Source organism: Silurus meridionalis, chromosome 28 (genome assembly GCF_014805685.1).
Source record: "Silurus meridionalis isolate SWU-2019-XX chromosome 28, ASM1480568v1, whole genome shotgun sequence".
NCBI classification, from domain to species: Eukaryota; Metazoa; Chordata; class Actinopteri; order Siluriformes; family Siluridae; genus Silurus; species Silurus meridionalis.
Genome location: NC_060911.1, coordinates 12,021,212 through 12,038,184, shown reverse-complemented (window position 1 = coordinate 12,038,184; position 16,973 = coordinate 12,021,212). Strand labels below are relative to the sequence as shown.

The 16,973-nt window shown below is 36.8% G+C and overlaps 1 protein-coding gene and 1 non-coding gene across 4 annotated transcripts in view; one reads left to right on the top strand and one right to left on the bottom strand.

Annotated features, from left to right (window-relative positions):
• adgrb3 (adhesion G protein-coupled receptor B3) overlaps window positions 1-16,973 on the top strand; it is a 187,947-nt gene that overhangs the window by 127,492 nt on the left and 43,482 nt on the right. For all 3 annotated transcript variants that reach the window (XM_046843055.1, XM_046843054.1, XM_046843053.1), the window contains 4 exons: window positions 3,409-3,555; window positions 6,650-6,725; window positions 12,210-12,312; window positions 13,074-13,117. In XM_046843055.1, the coding sequence (XP_046699011.1) occupies window positions 3,409-3,555; window positions 6,650-6,725; window positions 12,210-12,312; window positions 13,074-13,117 (370 nt within the window). The remainder of the gene's footprint in view (window positions 1-3,408; window positions 3,556-6,649; window positions 6,726-12,209; window positions 12,313-13,073; window positions 13,118-16,973) is intronic.
• On the bottom strand, window positions 9,080-9,151 carry trnae-cuc. The gene has a single exon. It is a non-coding gene; the product is annotated as a tRNA-Glu (tRNA).

Here is a 16,973-nt window from a genome sequence, read left to right as displayed (position 1 = left end):
TCAGATTTGGCTGCTGCATAGCTGTTTTGATTTAATCAGTCCTTTGTGCCTTATCACCTTCACTTTTACATTATTTGCCCAATACAAAGTATATGCATTGTATAAAATGCAGTACATTTTGCATAGGTGTATAATCTAGATCAGGGGTCACCAACCTTTTTGAAACTGAGAGCTACTTCTTGGGTACCGTTAATGTGAAGGGCTACCAGTTTGATACACACAGTTTTCAGTCTGATCTGAAATAACACATTTGCTCAGTTTACCTTCTATGTTATGTTATTATTAATAATAAATGATCTTCATCTATGTGAAGACACTGATCATGTAAATGATTTCTCATAATAATTATCAACAATGATTTAACAAAGTAGGAAACAGCTCATTTTTAGAAAAGGCCCACAGGCTACTCATGTTGGTGACCCCTGATCTAAAGCATCATCTCAAGGAACATATTTAAACGTGTTACGTAAAGATGATTAGACAGATGTAAGTGCAGTTTTAGAACAGCTTTAATAATTGAAATAGCAAAAACATGAATTAGGCTCAAAGATCAAATAAAAAAAAAACGGCAATTGGACAGGGGATCAGCATACAAGATAAACTAAACTGGGCTAGATTCGAAAACAATGGACCAAGGCCTACACGAATCCAGATAAATTAGAAAACTGTATTTTTATCTAAAAATGGTCTGTGTCCACTCTTTTTCTTTTAGTTTTTTAATCGTTTCTTAAAAGTTGCTCATCCACACTGAAACAGTTTACGTCCTGGTGCAGCAAAAACACCTGCCATTTATTCACTTTCCGGCTTTTTGAAACGTCGTGGCAAAAAAAAGTGTCATAGTTTTTGAAAGCCACCATTTTCACAGTTCATACTGCGATGCTAAAGCGATGTTTTCAAATTTATACACTTTAAAGTGCATTTTTCAAAAAGCTTAGTTTTTGTGGCCATTAACAGGTCAAGATCAGAAACATAATATATACAGAATTATCAATGCTTGGTGTAAACAGAGGTTACCGCTCTACACTAATCCAGATACATTTGAAAACAGCGTTTTCATTTAAATACGTTTCGCATTCACACTTTTGTTATTCAGTCATTTCCCAAACGTCGCTCACCCACACTGAAATACACGTACATCCCTGTGCACGTAAGACTCTTTGACCTGTGTCATTTCCACCTGGCGTTTATTTTCTTTTCGGGGTCTTTAAACTTTTCGAAGAATATCAAGGAAAGTTCTGGACATATGACTAAGATACGTCATCATTTTCAAATGCCTCCATTTTCTCAGTCCACATTGCTATATTTTCAAAAAGCTTTGTTTCCATTTACTGAAAAAAAGACAAAAATGGAGAGAAATATGCGTTTGAAATGAAATGGTAATAGTGTGGACATGGGCAGAGGCACAAGGGCAGCTAAGCCAGAGGGCTATAGAGTGCAAGAAGTTGCGTCTAAGGCAAACATGTTTGAAGGCAACAGTGTTTGCTGTGAAACGTAATCTGCATGAGGTTATGACCCTTGAAAACACAACTTTCTATACATCTTTTGCGACCGAACATGAGTGAGTCAAGTTTCGTAACCGATGCCAGACTGTTTTCAGTTTCTGTTTCCTAATTGAGAAGCACTGACTGTGTGTTTGCTTGTCTGGTGTCTGCGTTCTTATTTGAGTATCAGGAATTAGTTCCTGTCTTTTAAATAGAAACTTCATTATAACGCTGGTGTTTTTCAAGTCTTTTTACAGTTGGAACTAGTATATATAGTTCAGTAGGTGCCATGCATCATTTAGGGGTTTTTCCTCTTCACTTGTATCCTCTAACAATTTCCAATTAACAATTTTCTGGTTATCTTTTGCTGTCATTGTTCTTCCTTTGAAGATTTGTTCTTGTTAAACATCCATTTAAAAAAAGACATTATATGACGTTGGACTCCTCACTGTTGCCATAACAACCTCTGTAGGGATAGCTTTCGACCACATTTTAAAACATGGCTGTGAAGATTCATTTACACTGGGGCTGTCAATCGATCGCGATACATTTCATGATTGTCCTGAGTTAACTCGCTAAAAAAAATTCTTGTAAATGTTTGAAAGTAATTATGGTGTTTTAAATGACATAAATCATCAGGACACCAAACGGAACTTTTGCTATGTTTCCACACGGACGGTTTTAATTGCTGTGCATGTGTGCATCATGGCAGATTTCGGTGCTTGATTTGAGACATCAGAAAAACAAATGTTTAGCTGTTAAAAATATTTTTTTATTTGAGTTATTATTTTTTTATATCCGAGTAAAGAAAGGGCGTCGTGAATAAATGTGTGTTGCTTTGAAGGTTGTAATTTCGGCTCCTTCATATTTACATATATTTTTACTTTTAAAAGTCCTGATTTATACATTTTACATTTTTTTTTATTTTATAGCAAATACATTTTGAAATGTTTCTGTAAAGCATCTTAATGACAATGACTACTATTAAAACGACTATACATAACAAATTAAATGGAATTAAATCGTGACATTCATCAATAAAAGCATTAGTCAGGCACAGTGAGTTTATCAGGGTACGCCTGGAGGAAAACTGATGTAATAATTGATCAGGAAGGAGTTCAGGGAATTTTAGGTTAGGGCTCTGTGCTTCCAAATCAACCTTGGCAAGCCATGCCCTCACTGTCCTTGCTTTGTGTACTCAAAGTTGAGTCAAATTTCTGGCTGCCTTTTTTTTTTTTTTTTTTTTTTTTTTTTTTTTTGGTGGGGGTGTCACAAATGAGCGTGATAGTCAGGTGTTAAGATACTTTGGATCATTCTGATGTGAACATTGAATAAATAAGTAATGAATGGGATGGTTTGATTTGGGATTTTTTTTAGTTTGAATGAGTGTCATATACCTCATCTGCTGTTTATCTGCCATATATTTAACTAAATAAAGATGTTAAAGATGTTGAGGTTTTCGTTGGGAGTGACGAGGATGAACAGGATTAGAAATGAGTTTATTAGAGGCACAGCGCATGTAGGACATTTTGAAGACAAGGTGAGGGAGGTGAGATTGAGATAGTTTGGACATGTGAGGGTGGAGCCACCAGGAAGGAGGAAAAGAGGAAGACCAAGGAGGAGGTTTATAGATGTGGTGAGGGAAGACATGCAGGTAGTTGGGGTGAAAGAAGCAGATGTAGAGGACAGGGGGGTATGGAGACGGATGATCCGCTGTGGAGACCCCTAATGGAAGAAGCCAAAAGAAGAAGATCAAGAATTTAACTAAGCCATATTGTTTTGTGTGTACTTTATACATACATCACTTGGAAATATTTATGACTTGTATTATTTAATATGTACATCAACTGACACTTATTGAGGCCAACAGATGAATAGCGAATTTGTTATCCCTTTGTAATTTTGTGGTCTTTGGAACTTTCCCCAGTGGCCAGCATCCAGAGGCTCCCTGCAGTGTCAGTGATGACTGATATTAACTTCCCAATGAAAGGACGGAAAGGGATGGTGGACTGGGCCAGAAACTCTGAGGACAAGGTGGTCATCCCTAAAGGCATTTTTGTTCCTCAAAGTGCAGGTATGTGTAATGTGTATATTGCCTTTTTTTCTACTTGCCCACAAAGGCAAATGTTACATTTACAGCATTTGCTAGACACCAAACTTTATTTCATTTATTTCATTCATACAACTGAGCAACTATGGTGTTAAGGGCCTCGCTCAGTGGTCCAGGAGTGGCAGCTTGTTGTGGCTGGGATTTGAACTCATGCTCTTCGGATCCAAATCGTATAGCAACCACCTCCCAATGTTAGTCCCAATGCAATGCTTCAACTAAAAGAGCAGTAAATTGTTTCATTACATTAATTTTACCCAAAAAATCTCTTCTTCTTTTACCACTTAGTCCATAGTCAAAAGTTTGCAACTGAATAATCGTGCTTTTGTTTATGATGTCCTCTGTCATGAGGCAATGCTGAAAGAGAGAATGACTGAGGCTGACCTCTTTTCCTCGCCCCAGTGGGGAAAACAGGAAGTCAAATGAGCCAGAGAGACTGAATTGCAATCTACCAAGATACTCATTTGGCTCTGAAAGAAAAGTAGATCTGCAATAATGTCTAAGGTGATGTGGGACCATGGGTGTTGCAGGACTGGTAATGATGGGTCAGGTGACACTTTAGCTGATTTAAACTGATGTTCAGTGTACTTTAGCTCCCTCCTGCTAATGTTGCTAATTCTCCAGTTTCACTTTTTTTACCGTTGCCCAGGTGAAGCTGCTTAATAATAACTCACATTTATCAGTCAAACTCTCACCCCATGTACCCTCACTTACACCACATCCACAAGTGCCCATAAGTCTTTTTGATTCTGTTACTCATTTTGGAATTGATGTGCAAAATATTTAGTAAAGAAACTTTAATTGTAAATTGTCATCATCTCAGCAAAGTCACCTTTAATTATGCATGAATTATTTTATTACAATATAGCAGCAACAAATAATAATTATTGTGGGTACATCTAAATGATATGAGGGTAGTATGAAAAAGTTTCGAGTCTAATGGTGCTAACTGACCACATGCGTTATCACGTCTGCAAATTCATCGCAGACAGCAAGTTAGAACAAAGAGAAAACATGAAATTCTGCATGAGACCTGGTAAATCTGCCGCAGAGATGTTTCACATGACGTACGTTTGAGTCGTTTGAGGTGTTTTGTGTGGCACGAGCGCTTCAAGAGCAGAAGAACATCACTGGAAGACCATAGATAGATAGATAGATAGATAGATAGATAGATAGATAGATAGATAGATAGATAGATAGATAGATAGATAGATAGATAGATAGATAGATAGATAGATAGATAGATAGATAGATAGATAGATAGATAGATAGATAGATAGATAGATAGATAGATAGATAGATAGATAGATAGATAGATAGATAGATAGATAGATAGATAGATAGATAGATAGATAGATAGATAGATAGATAGATAGATAGATAGATAGATAGATAGATAGATAGATAGATAGATAGATAGATAGATAGATAGATAGATAGATGAAGATAGATAGATAGATAGATAGATGAAGATAGATAGATAGATAGATAGATAGATAGATAGATAGATAGATAGATAGATAGATAGATAGATAGATAGATAGATAGATAGATAGATAGATAGATAGATAGATAGATAGATAGATAGATAGATAGATAGATAGATAGATATTTGACCGTTGCGTGTTGTGTATGTTGGTGTAGTCCTCCTTGACTGTGTGGCATATGCAGGTTTTTGTTGATATAGCTTGGTGAGATTAACTTTTGGTACGCCAACTATGTTGTAGCAGAGAACTGGCCAGCTCTCTCAGGGGTGGATTGACATTTCCTGGAGTGACTTTGAGTGAAAAATTATTAAAACAGTCAATAAAAAGGTTCGACAAAGAAGTCATAGAAGATGGTGTAGTCTCTTGACAGCAGACAGCTGTAGCCCATGTTAGAGCTTTATCGGTTAACAGATTTATAAATACAGCGAGCATTGAAGCATGAAACCTTTGCCTGAGGTAGATTCACATGAACACTTGGCTCGGGGTGTGTGATGAGTGAAGAAGCAGATTGAGAGGGTGTAGCCGATGTAGTCAGTATGGGCGTCAGCATGCTGGTTAGCTACACTGGCTGGGCATTGATCATGGCACTCTGCTGATGTTGCTCACTGTAAAATAGCCTTGGGAGGCCAAAGCATGTCGGCTCTCGTGGATACTTGGTGCCTCCAGGTAAAAGCTAAATATTTCTTTATGCAGCATAGACAGTGACATTTATTTTTATTATTCTTTTTTATTTGTTATTCATTAATGTTAGGTTTAATAAAATGTATAGTTGTGACATAGATGCTAAGGAATTATGGGTAAACTGGCATTATTACATATATCTCTAAAAAAACGAAGACCTGACTATGTATATCTATAAACTAAAGCTGGATGCTTGTAGTTACACCAGATGTAGAGTAATAAATGAAATCATTTAGCTATTTTGTGTTATTTAATGTTGTGTTATTTGTGTAATTTGGATTAATTCGGATTTTATTTAAATTCAAGCCTTTTAATAAAAATCGTTAGGTAAATTAAATAATTTTCATATGTTTCATGGATTTAGTGATAATTGTGGGTGTCAGTCATGTTTGAAGCAGTGAAGCAGTGTGCGATTAAATTGACCCCATAACTCATTTTAGTTGCAGCAGGTATGGCAGGTATAAGACAATTCTTGTCTAATAAGTCATTAAATGCTAGTAATGAATTTAAGTTCAGTTATCTCTGTGATAGTGAGAATACTTTTTGATTGCATCATGTTTGGTGAAGTATATGGTCTGAAGATCAGTAATATTATCGGCTACAAAGAGAAATTCAAGGAAAAACTGGTGAATCTGTTTTGTTTTTCCTGGGAGAGGAATTTTTCCTGTGAAATTTTTTCGGCTTGTGTGGTTTGGTTCCCCAAAGGGTTAAAGAGTATTCATTCATTATAGTTCCATCTTCTGTTGGTTTGTCCTATAGTTTATCTGTATGAATATATTATACATTTTAACCTAGTAATCAGAGTTTATTCGTCATTTCTTTTAAATGAGCCTGAAAATAAAGTTACTTGTGATAAATTTGTGCTACAATCTAACCAAGTACTGTTTCACCAGATATGGATGGCTCTTCTGTTTTCATTCTTGGCACAATCCTCTACAAGACACTGGGCCTCATGCTACCTGCCCCAAGGTATGAAATTCCTAAAATGTGTAAATCAGACTGTGTGAATTATACAGATAATGTTCAGATAAAGCCTTTGTGCTTGACGTGTTAACTAATAACTTATTGATGTATTTACAAAAATAACTTTTGTTGTCCATGTGTAACTTTATAGAAAAGCCTTATTATCCAATTACATTCACAATGGTTTAGAAGTAATACATACACATACATACAAAAAGTGGCAGCTGAAACTGAAATGCATTTAAAATTAAACTTGTTAAATAAAACAATTCATAATTGGTAGTAGTATTTACTTATGGATCTTCAGCATGCAAAAGGTAATTGTGTGCTAACTTTGTGGTGACACTTAGGGGAAGAACCACATATGGGTGTGATGGTTAGATTACCACATAGTTTTGGCCAGATTGTACCTCGTACATCACACAAGCGATAATGTTGTACCTCCACAGTTTGTATTTGATTGCACCCAACCAATGTGCAAGTTCAATGCCAAACAGGGTTCATGGAATTGTTTTAAACACTAAGCTGCTTCACGGTCTATAATAACAGATGGCGGAGTACCATTTTCACATGTAATGTTGTATCTTGGAATGTCATTTAGAATAATAGACACAGCTCTCTATTTCTTGCTAACATTAACTCGAAATTCTCAGTGAAATGGGCTTTGGTGCCATTCTGGTTCATGAACCATTGAAAAAAAAAAGAAAATTCCCGAGAGGGTAAAATTACTTGTCTCTGACAACTAAAATGTTACACTTTAACTAATGTGCACCATATGTTTGTGTTTTCTATTGATAAGCCTTAATTTAGTTAGGGAAGTCTCAGAGGAATTGAATATCCGTGTTAGGCATGAATAATGGAAGAAATGAAGGTATGAATACTATTGAACACTGCACTGTTATTATTGCATTCTGGAATAAATCTGTTTTAGAGCCCAGCTATTTTTTATTCTATATATCACATCCAGATAATTTGAATGGATTTGATGGTCCTTGAATAAACTGAGCAGCATTTAAATGAACACCTTTTTTTTTACAGACAAATTATATGGGTGAGATGAAATTATTCTCTCCCCTGTCCTCTGTCACACATTTGTGATATGTCATATCATCTAAATATTAAAAAAAATACAAATACACTTCTTTGTTCTTATTACTAATAAAATCCAGTAGAATTGACATTCGTTAAATTTTTTTTTCATTAATCCAAGAAAGAAATTGTGTAATCTTTACCTAACCATAACAGCTTTTTAGGTTTAGCAGCAGAATTACTGCTTCATTTCTTATTGAAATAAGACTTTTTGAGTTACTCTAATTAGTTTTACTTGTTAGGGTTAGTTTATAATATTAAGGGAAAAGGTTTTCCAGGGAAAACTAGCCTTCAAATAGAGGCATTGATTACACTGATTAATGGGGCATAATGCAGCTCCCATCAGCTGTTGATTTTAAGACTGGACAGTGTCTCAGTATAGTTTGTGTTGACAAATGTCCTGGTTCTATACAGTGCTATGTAGCTATGTAAAAGTCTTTGAGTATCTGATCTGAACAGTACTCAAGTATTCGACTCATATTGAACGTAGGCACAAAGGTGCACTATTCCCCAAAACCAAGACACGTTAGTGAAAAGCCCAAAATAGTTGATTTGTCCAGTTTGATTTCCTAAAATACAAATCAAATTGTACACCTCACCTAAAGACTGCGTCAACCATCAACACAATCACTTCAACATGCCAGGATAAAACAAAAATAATAAAGCAATCTTTCAAAAAAGAAACTTCGATTCAAATATAAAATAAGGGTCACAAAGAACCAATACTATTTAATAGACAAAAAAGTGAATAATTTTAGATGTAATAAAACCCAATATTCAGAGCTGAGTGTGATTTCATGCAGCTCTCAGTCTCAGGGAGGGGCAATATTTTTATTCAACTTCAACAAAAGCTGGTTGAGCAAAGAGTCAAAGTTGCTGATACTCAGTTAAACTAGAAAGTAACCAAAATGACTAACCATCCGCATGTTAGATTTGTCACATGTTTTTACGCTGGATGCCCTTCCTAACGCAACCCTTTCCATTTATCCGGGCTTGGGACCAGGCACTAAGGCTTGTGCAACCCTAATGGCTGGGGTTGGTTTCCTGAACCCGGGCCGCAGCGGTGAGAGCGCCACATCCTAACCACTAGACCACCAGGGAACCTAAACTTTCTTTCGGCTTCTCCCATTAGGGGTCGCCACAGCAGATCATCCGCATGTTTGATTTGGCACATTTTTTTACGCTGGATGCCCTTCCTAACGCAGCCCTTCCTAAATCAAACATGCCATTTATCCGGGCTTGGGACCGGCACTAAGAGTGGCTGGGGTTGGTTCCCTGACCGGGGATCGAACCCGGGCCACAGCGGTGAGAGCGCCACATCCTAACCACTAGACCACCAGGGACCCAAAATGACTAAAGTACAGTAACAAAGTTAATTTATTCAAAGGAATAAATGGTACTTTACTTCATTGCATGCATTGTTCTATAACAGCAGTATTCCTGCCTCATTTCAATAAAAGGACCAGTATATGCTGGTCGTTATTATGTTAAAAAACTGCCGTTCGGCCCAGTTGCCACACAAAAATCAAAAAAATTTTATTTGTCACATACACATACATACATATATATGACATGCAGTTAAATGCTTTGTATGACTGTCCAACATTTAAGCATCAAAAAGGAGTAGAATTAAATGATTAGAAAAAGGAGATAAATAAAAAGTATAAACTATACAAAATATATGAAAATATATGTATATACTGTACATGAATAAGTATGGCAGATTTGACAGTACAAATTAAAGTGATTTATTGTGATTGTCCTTAAAGTGCCCATGTGCAGTATTTTCTGGTATAAAGTGACACTATGCTGTTCAAGTCCAGAGTTGACATGACAGTCCAGAGTTGAGGTGTCATAATAGTGCAAAAAAAAGTTGTGCAGAAATGAGTGAAGATGGAGAGAGAGGTCCAGTACTAGATCCTGGGTGTTTCCTAGTTTAAACTCCTAATGGCCTGCGGAAAGAAGCTCCTCCTCATTCTCTCTGTGTTTGCTTTCAAGGAGCGGAAACGCTTCCCTGAACGCAACAAAAAAAAATAGTCTGTTGTTGGGATTGCTGAGGTCCTTCCCAATCTTCCTGGCTCTGGAACAGATTGATCTCCTAGCACGATCTCTCCAGGTTTTTAACCTCCTGTAGATAGGCCGTTTCATCGTTGTTGGACATCAGGCCTACCACAACAGTGTCGTCAGCAAACTTGCTGATGGTGGTGGAGTGGTTAAGTGGCCACACAGTCATATCTGTACAGTGAGTACAGCAGGGGGCTCAGCACACAACCCTGGGGAGCTCCAATGCTGAGGGTGAGGGTGGATGAGGTGTGTTTGCCCACCCGTACGGCTTGTGGTCTGTCTGTCAGGAAGTTGGAGATCCATTGACACAGCGGCAGGCACAGTGGCAGGATCCCAGGACCTCCAACTTAGAGGTGAGCGTGAATGGAATTATGATGTTGAACGCTGAACTGTAGCCCACAAACAGCATTTTTGCAGAATTCCCTTTTCTGTAGTCCAAGTGGCTCATCCTTGTGTGAAGATTAGCAATGGCGTCCTCAGTAGAACGGTTCTGGCTGTACAGGAACTGTAGAGGATCCAGTGTGTCTGGTAGTGATGCAGTCTATGACAAGCCTTTCAAAGCACTTCATCACTACTGAGGTCGGGCTACAGGGTGGTAGTCGTTGAGGCAGGCGGGCTGGGGCTTCTTCGGGACAGGAACAATGGTGGACTGTTTGAAGCATGAGGGGACCACAGACTGGTCCAGGGAAAGGTTGAATATCTCGGTGAACACCAGTGCTAGTTGCTCAGCGCAGGCTTTCAGAACCCGACCTGTGATGCCATCTGGTCCTGCTGCCTGTCTGGTATTCACTCTACTGAATGCCCTCCTCACGTCATTCTCCGAGACGGTGAACGTGTTTACCTCTTCGGCTCCAGCTAAGGGCCCAGAAGTGGTGGTAGGATTTGATCCTATGACCTTCCGATCCAAAGCCCAATACCTTAACCACTGAGCTTCCACCTACTCAGTTTTAGCATGTTACTGATCTTCTTTTAGCCTTGGCATCTTTGTGGAGAGCAACAATTCTAATTCTTAAATTCAGAGACTCTTTACCATGAGGTGCCATGTTGAACATCCAGTGGTCAGTATGAGGGAATTGTACATAAAGCACCAAATTCTAACTGCTCTAATGCAAGATACACAAATTTGTATGATCCTGTCAAGCTGACAAAAACATGATGAATAGGACATGTAGCTTTGCATGGCTACACGGCATACAGTGATCATGTATTGTAGAAATAAGTATTACCATTACTGATTTTAAAATAGCAATTAAATTCTCTTCAATTCAGTTTTATTTGTATAGCACATTTAAGCGAAGATATTGTCCCAAAACAGCTTTAGAGCAAGAAATATATAAGGAATATAAATTTCAGCGTCATAAATAAGTCTCTATAAGTTTAGTCCTAACAAGTGTGCGATTGGCGACAGTAGCAAGGAAAAATTCCTTGAAATAGTTTGTTTCAACACAATGTGTTTACGTTGTAATGGAAAAAATATGATGCTCTGCAATTTAATATGGTACAAATCACTTTTATTTTTTGGGTTCAGACAGACAGCCAATCATAAATTTACTCAAGTGTTTTCTGACTTCTAACCCATTCACAAACACGCCTTTGTAGTGAAAAAAAAAAAGATAAAAAAATCCAGACGTTTTTCCTATTCTGTCTGCAGGAAGATGCAGCTCTACCTCTGCCATGTTAATCTGTACTCTATGTGACTCTCAGGACACGCCTCAGTGTTGTAAGTTTTAGTGTTGTAGCAGCAGTGGTGCTGAGAGAACGCGTTCGAAAAAGATTAGCGAGAAGATACCAATCTACATATTAAATATTGGTCACTTTCTAAATAATAAAAGTATAGAACATGTAATAATTAGATATAAATAAATATTTTTTTACTATGCAAATATATAAAAAATGATGCATCGTGATACAGATGCCAACTCTCACTTTTTTAAATGAATGCATCATACATAGATATACTGTGTGTGTGTGTGTGTGTGTGTGTGTGTGTGTGTGTGTGTGTGTGTGTGTGTGTGTGTGTATGTTATATATAGAATATACATTACACATTAGAGTAGAGGGTAACTAGATGCTTGTATAAGAGCTGGCCACACAAAGCTCCCTACAGGCTGAAGCTGTTTCATGCAAGTTGGAGGTGCAACAAAATTCTTGGTGTGGGCTGGAAAAATGACAGATGTATTTTTAACTCACCCTGAAGAGGACTTATATAATTGACACCGAAGCTTTGGATTTGTATGAAATTGAATTACCCTCATTGTCATATACAGGTTGAGATGGAGTGGTGCCGTTTTAAATGGTCTGTTGCACGATGTAAAACAGATATTGTCCTTTCCTCAGGAACAACACTGCCGTGAACTCCAAAGTCATTGCTGTGACGATGAGACCGGAGCCCAAAATCAAAGAAGCTCAGATGGAGATCGAACTTGCTCATTTGGCCAATGTAAGCAGCTTCTCTGGAATGCACTGAGCTTATCAACTTCATTTTGTGTTTGTTGCTGAATTGATCTGTAGTACACATTTGACTTGGGATTTAAGCAAAGGTTAGATTTTATGATGCATTCCCAAATGGTGAAGCAAGTCTAAAACGAGAAAGCGCAATGACTCAACTAAAAGAATAAATAGTAGCCTGGTTTGCCAAAAGATAAAAATATGCTCATGGTGTGTATTTAGTTTATAAGACCTAAAAGCAAATCTGCAGTGAATAACTCAGGGGGAAAGTCCATTTGTAGATCAACCGCATTTAATTTGTTTCCTTTTTTAATAAATGAGACAATTGCTTTTGTCCAATCGCTTCCTCCAATGTGAACTATGAAAACATTTTTAGTATAGAAAATTTAGCAAATTTGCCTTTTATACCAAATATATTGATTCGATTTAAAGTAAAGGAGCTGTGGGGACTCGTTACTCTGTACTGACTCTACTGAGAAAATCATTTTGGGCAACAGAAATTCATTGCATCGCTTGATACATATTAACAAACGGAATAAAGAAAAATGGCCACTTCTACAATTTCTCCTTAAAGTATCTGAACATAAGCAAAATGAAATAAAATGTATTATTTGGTTTAGACAAAATACCTGTCAGTAAGACAGTTCCAAAGAGATTTTATTGTATTTATGTCCTCATGCTGATAATACAAGCATGTATTTTATTGTCTCTTAATACCCACATAAAGAAGAATTTTTTGTCTTTGTCTTTTAGGGAACAATGAACCCATTTTGCGTTCTCTGGGACAACAACGCCATGTAAGTATATCTCCAAAAAAACAATAAAAAAAAAACTGCAAAAATTAGTAAGGCTACAGTTAGAAATTGTGCTTTGACCTTAATCACAGGTCAATCTGTTTACACTAGTACTATCTAGTAGCAACTTGCAATACTAGATAGCATTTGCTTATTGTATATAGAGTTAAAACAAAAATAGCGCTAATTCAAAGTGGCATGAAACAACAATATTTTACATTTTCATATGTATTTAAGGATAATCGTGGCAGAGCATTCATAAGTCAGCAAATTCCACAATGATTAAAATATAAATGACAAGACGAGACAAGAGAAACCAAATATATATATTTTTATTCCCTAAATCTGCCAAAAAGATGTGAATTTGTGACTCCAGTTACAAATAATAGTATAGTACTGAAAATTCAGTGTATGTAGACGTGTATTTTAAACAAGATGCACAGTATATATCTTTTTTTTTATTTGCTTGCAGCTTTTGTCCAAATTCTTAAAAAGTTACAAAATATTTATGATATTGTAGGCATTAGAAATGTCTGCCCTCACTTTTTGGTCATTGATTCAAAAAAATACATACAAATACATGCATACAGTATCATTTTGATTAATTGGATCAGCCACATTTGTATTACCTAAACCAGTGACTGTTTCATCTATACGTATTACAACCACCTTTCTTAAATTTTTTTAGCAATAACAGTAATTTTTTGTAACAATTTCTAACATTAGATTTATATATTTTCCACATTGCTATCTTCTCTATCATATTCTACTACACTTATTTCTGTTCTGATTCCATTTCCACATTATCATGCACTTTTCTGCAAATCTCAGCTTTTAGAAATGAAACAATGAGCTTCTGCAGCAGGACTGTTAGGCCAACCAAGCCCATTCTATTATAGATAAGAAAATAGAGAAAGCACATTTACTAAATTAAATTTTCATTGAATTTGGAACACTTCACTTGGCTCCCTCTTGTATCTTTTCTGAGATGTATTGTAGACCGGCAGTATTAATAACGTGAACCAATAAGGAATGGTCTGCTACAGTGAGAAGTCGGGTAATATTCATGTGCGTTTTTTTGTTGTTGTTTTTTTAGCAGTATTGTGTTATTGCTTCATCCAAATGTTCTGCATTTCAGGTACATTTATGATCTGTTTGTCGTTTGTTCTTGAACTTGCTTCTCTGCATAATGTAGTGCATAATGACACAACTTAGAGTTTCATATCAAAGTGTACTGACTGAGAGAACAGGGCAGAACAAGCTATACGGTATATAAAATATTAGCTATAAATATATATTGTAAAAAAAAATTTGTAGCAAAGAGCAAAATCTTGTATACAAAAGTGACAAATTGTATATAGATTCATCATTTACATACAGTAACCCAAGCAGCATTAGCCTGACTGAGAATAACTAGAAAGTATTACGTAAGTTTGATTCAGTTGCCCCGGAGCAGATGGGGTTATGGGTCTTTCTGAATAGCCCAATAATGAAAGCTTGACAATGCTGGGACTTGAACCCCTGGCCAACAAATCAATAACCTGGACCATTGAGCCACCATTGTCAATATGTTTCAAAACAAAAGCGAAACATGTAAATATGGATGGATGAAGATGTGCCCATATACATATAGTCCAAATCACATACATACAGATTATTCAGATCTCCTTAACAAAATGCAGCACATATCATAGAACTTACAAAAAACTTTTGCTAAGCTTTTTTCAAATTACCTTATTTCAGTTTTCTGAATTCTGCAATCGCAAATTCTCTGCTTATCTTCCCTGCGTTACAATATTGAATCCTATTGCCACTTTTTATAAACCGTTCAAGCATAACATTATGACCTTAAAACATAATGAGCGGTGATTTATTAGGCAGCAAGTGAACATTTTGTCCTCTAATTGTTAAAAGCGTGTTAAAAGCAGGAAAAATGGGCAAGTGCAAGGATTTAAGCGAGTTTGACAAATTGTGACGTCTAGACGACTGGATCAGAGTCAAAACCGCAGCTCTTTGGGATGTTCCCGGTCTGCAGTGGTCAGTACCGATATAACCCTCCTCTACACTTGACCAAACCATCTCTCTCACCTTGTCTCAAAAACGTCCTACCTGCCCGGTCTTAAACTCGTGCCTAATCCTGTCCATCCTCTTCCCTCTGGATCTTCACATCTGCCACCTTCAGCTCCGCCTTCTGTCTTTTTGCCGATAGATTCTATATAACCTTCATTTCATTTACAACTTTATCCTGGTTGCAGTGGATAAGTTGAGCAAAGTTGAACAAAACCTTTATGTCCTCTGAAACCAGAACTTTCTGTATTGAGTTTCTACATCATGATACAATGAAATATACTTTGTCATATACTTCGGCTGTCACTCACTACAAGTTAATATATTTGAAACAAAAATGAGAACAATCTATACAAATACTATAGTCAACCAAATGGTGCTACAATATGTTTACTCCACTACAAGAAAACTGTCACTGAATATTTGACTTATATTGAACGTAGGCTCAAAGATGCACCAAAGATGCACTAGTCCTCAAAACAGTTGATCTGTAAGGTTTTATTTCCTAAAATACAAATCAAATTGTACGCCTCTTAACCAAGATACAACACAACATCCTCTTCACCATACAGAATTAAACAAAGATAAAAGATGGCTTAAAAATTGAAAAAAGACTTATAGGACCAGGATGTTACAAAAGAGAAGAAGCGTTAGTTGTAAATGGACAAATACAATGAAAGTAAATAATTTGAGATAAAGTAAAAAAGAATATTCAGAGCGTGATTTGATGCAGCTCTCAGTCTCAGAAAGGGGTAATATTTTTATTAAACTTCAACAAAAGCTGGTTCTCAAAGTTCGTTTGGAAGGAAAACGAGGCCAGCGGCGCTAAAGCGTCGCTCACAGGCAGCAGATGCGGGTAGGGGATTGTTGAAGGTGCAAAATGTAATTGGTAACAGTTGTTGTCAATCAAATATTGTCATATATTGAACAGTTATGTCCGGAATCATAAATGTGTTTGGGTGGAGAGTCAAAGTTGCGTATATCTTTGATACTCTAAAACTAGAAAGTAACCAACTAAATTACTTAGGGACAATAACAAAGTACATTAATTTAAATACTTTACACCACTGGAAACCACAGATAGACCTTTCCCCTCTCTTTATAGACTCACAGACTGATCACATCTGGAGAAAGGGAAAGGTTTTACCTCATTGACAGGTTTAGCATTTTGGAAAAATGTTATGTCTACCCGGGGCTGAGCACAGCTCCACACAGTCTTCTATTCTGTGTGACGTTTTATTCTGTGAGATCCTATTTTTATATGGCTTAAAGAACATGAGGACTATTCCACAGAGCATTGGCAGAGCATGCATTCACCAGAATCCATCATGGTACCACAATGTGTTAAATGTGTTGTTGTTTGTTTGCTATGAGCCTGTAACCTCCAGCATCCGTTTGCACTCCTGTGGTATTTCCTGGATTGTCCCCTAGATTATGTTACATGGGCCGCTTGTCCGTATTGTTACAAACATTCCCTAGTGCCCTTTTATTTAACTCCCATGGTGATGCTCAGAACACAAACGGTCCAACTACTGCTCCAAAAACCACATTGTTCTGCCTCAGGAGCATTAGAGCACAAGAGTACATGAAACACGTGCTTTAACAACACATAAAAACCAAAAGCTATTAAAATGGGAGATGGTGGACGTTACAGTTCTTATGGAATATGAAAGAAATTACGTGCTTTTCAAACCAAGCTTTAGAACAATACATGTCAATTTAAAAATTATAATAGTTTGGTGATACCTTATCACTTTGTTTGTTCCATAGATGTAAATTACTGCCTAATTCT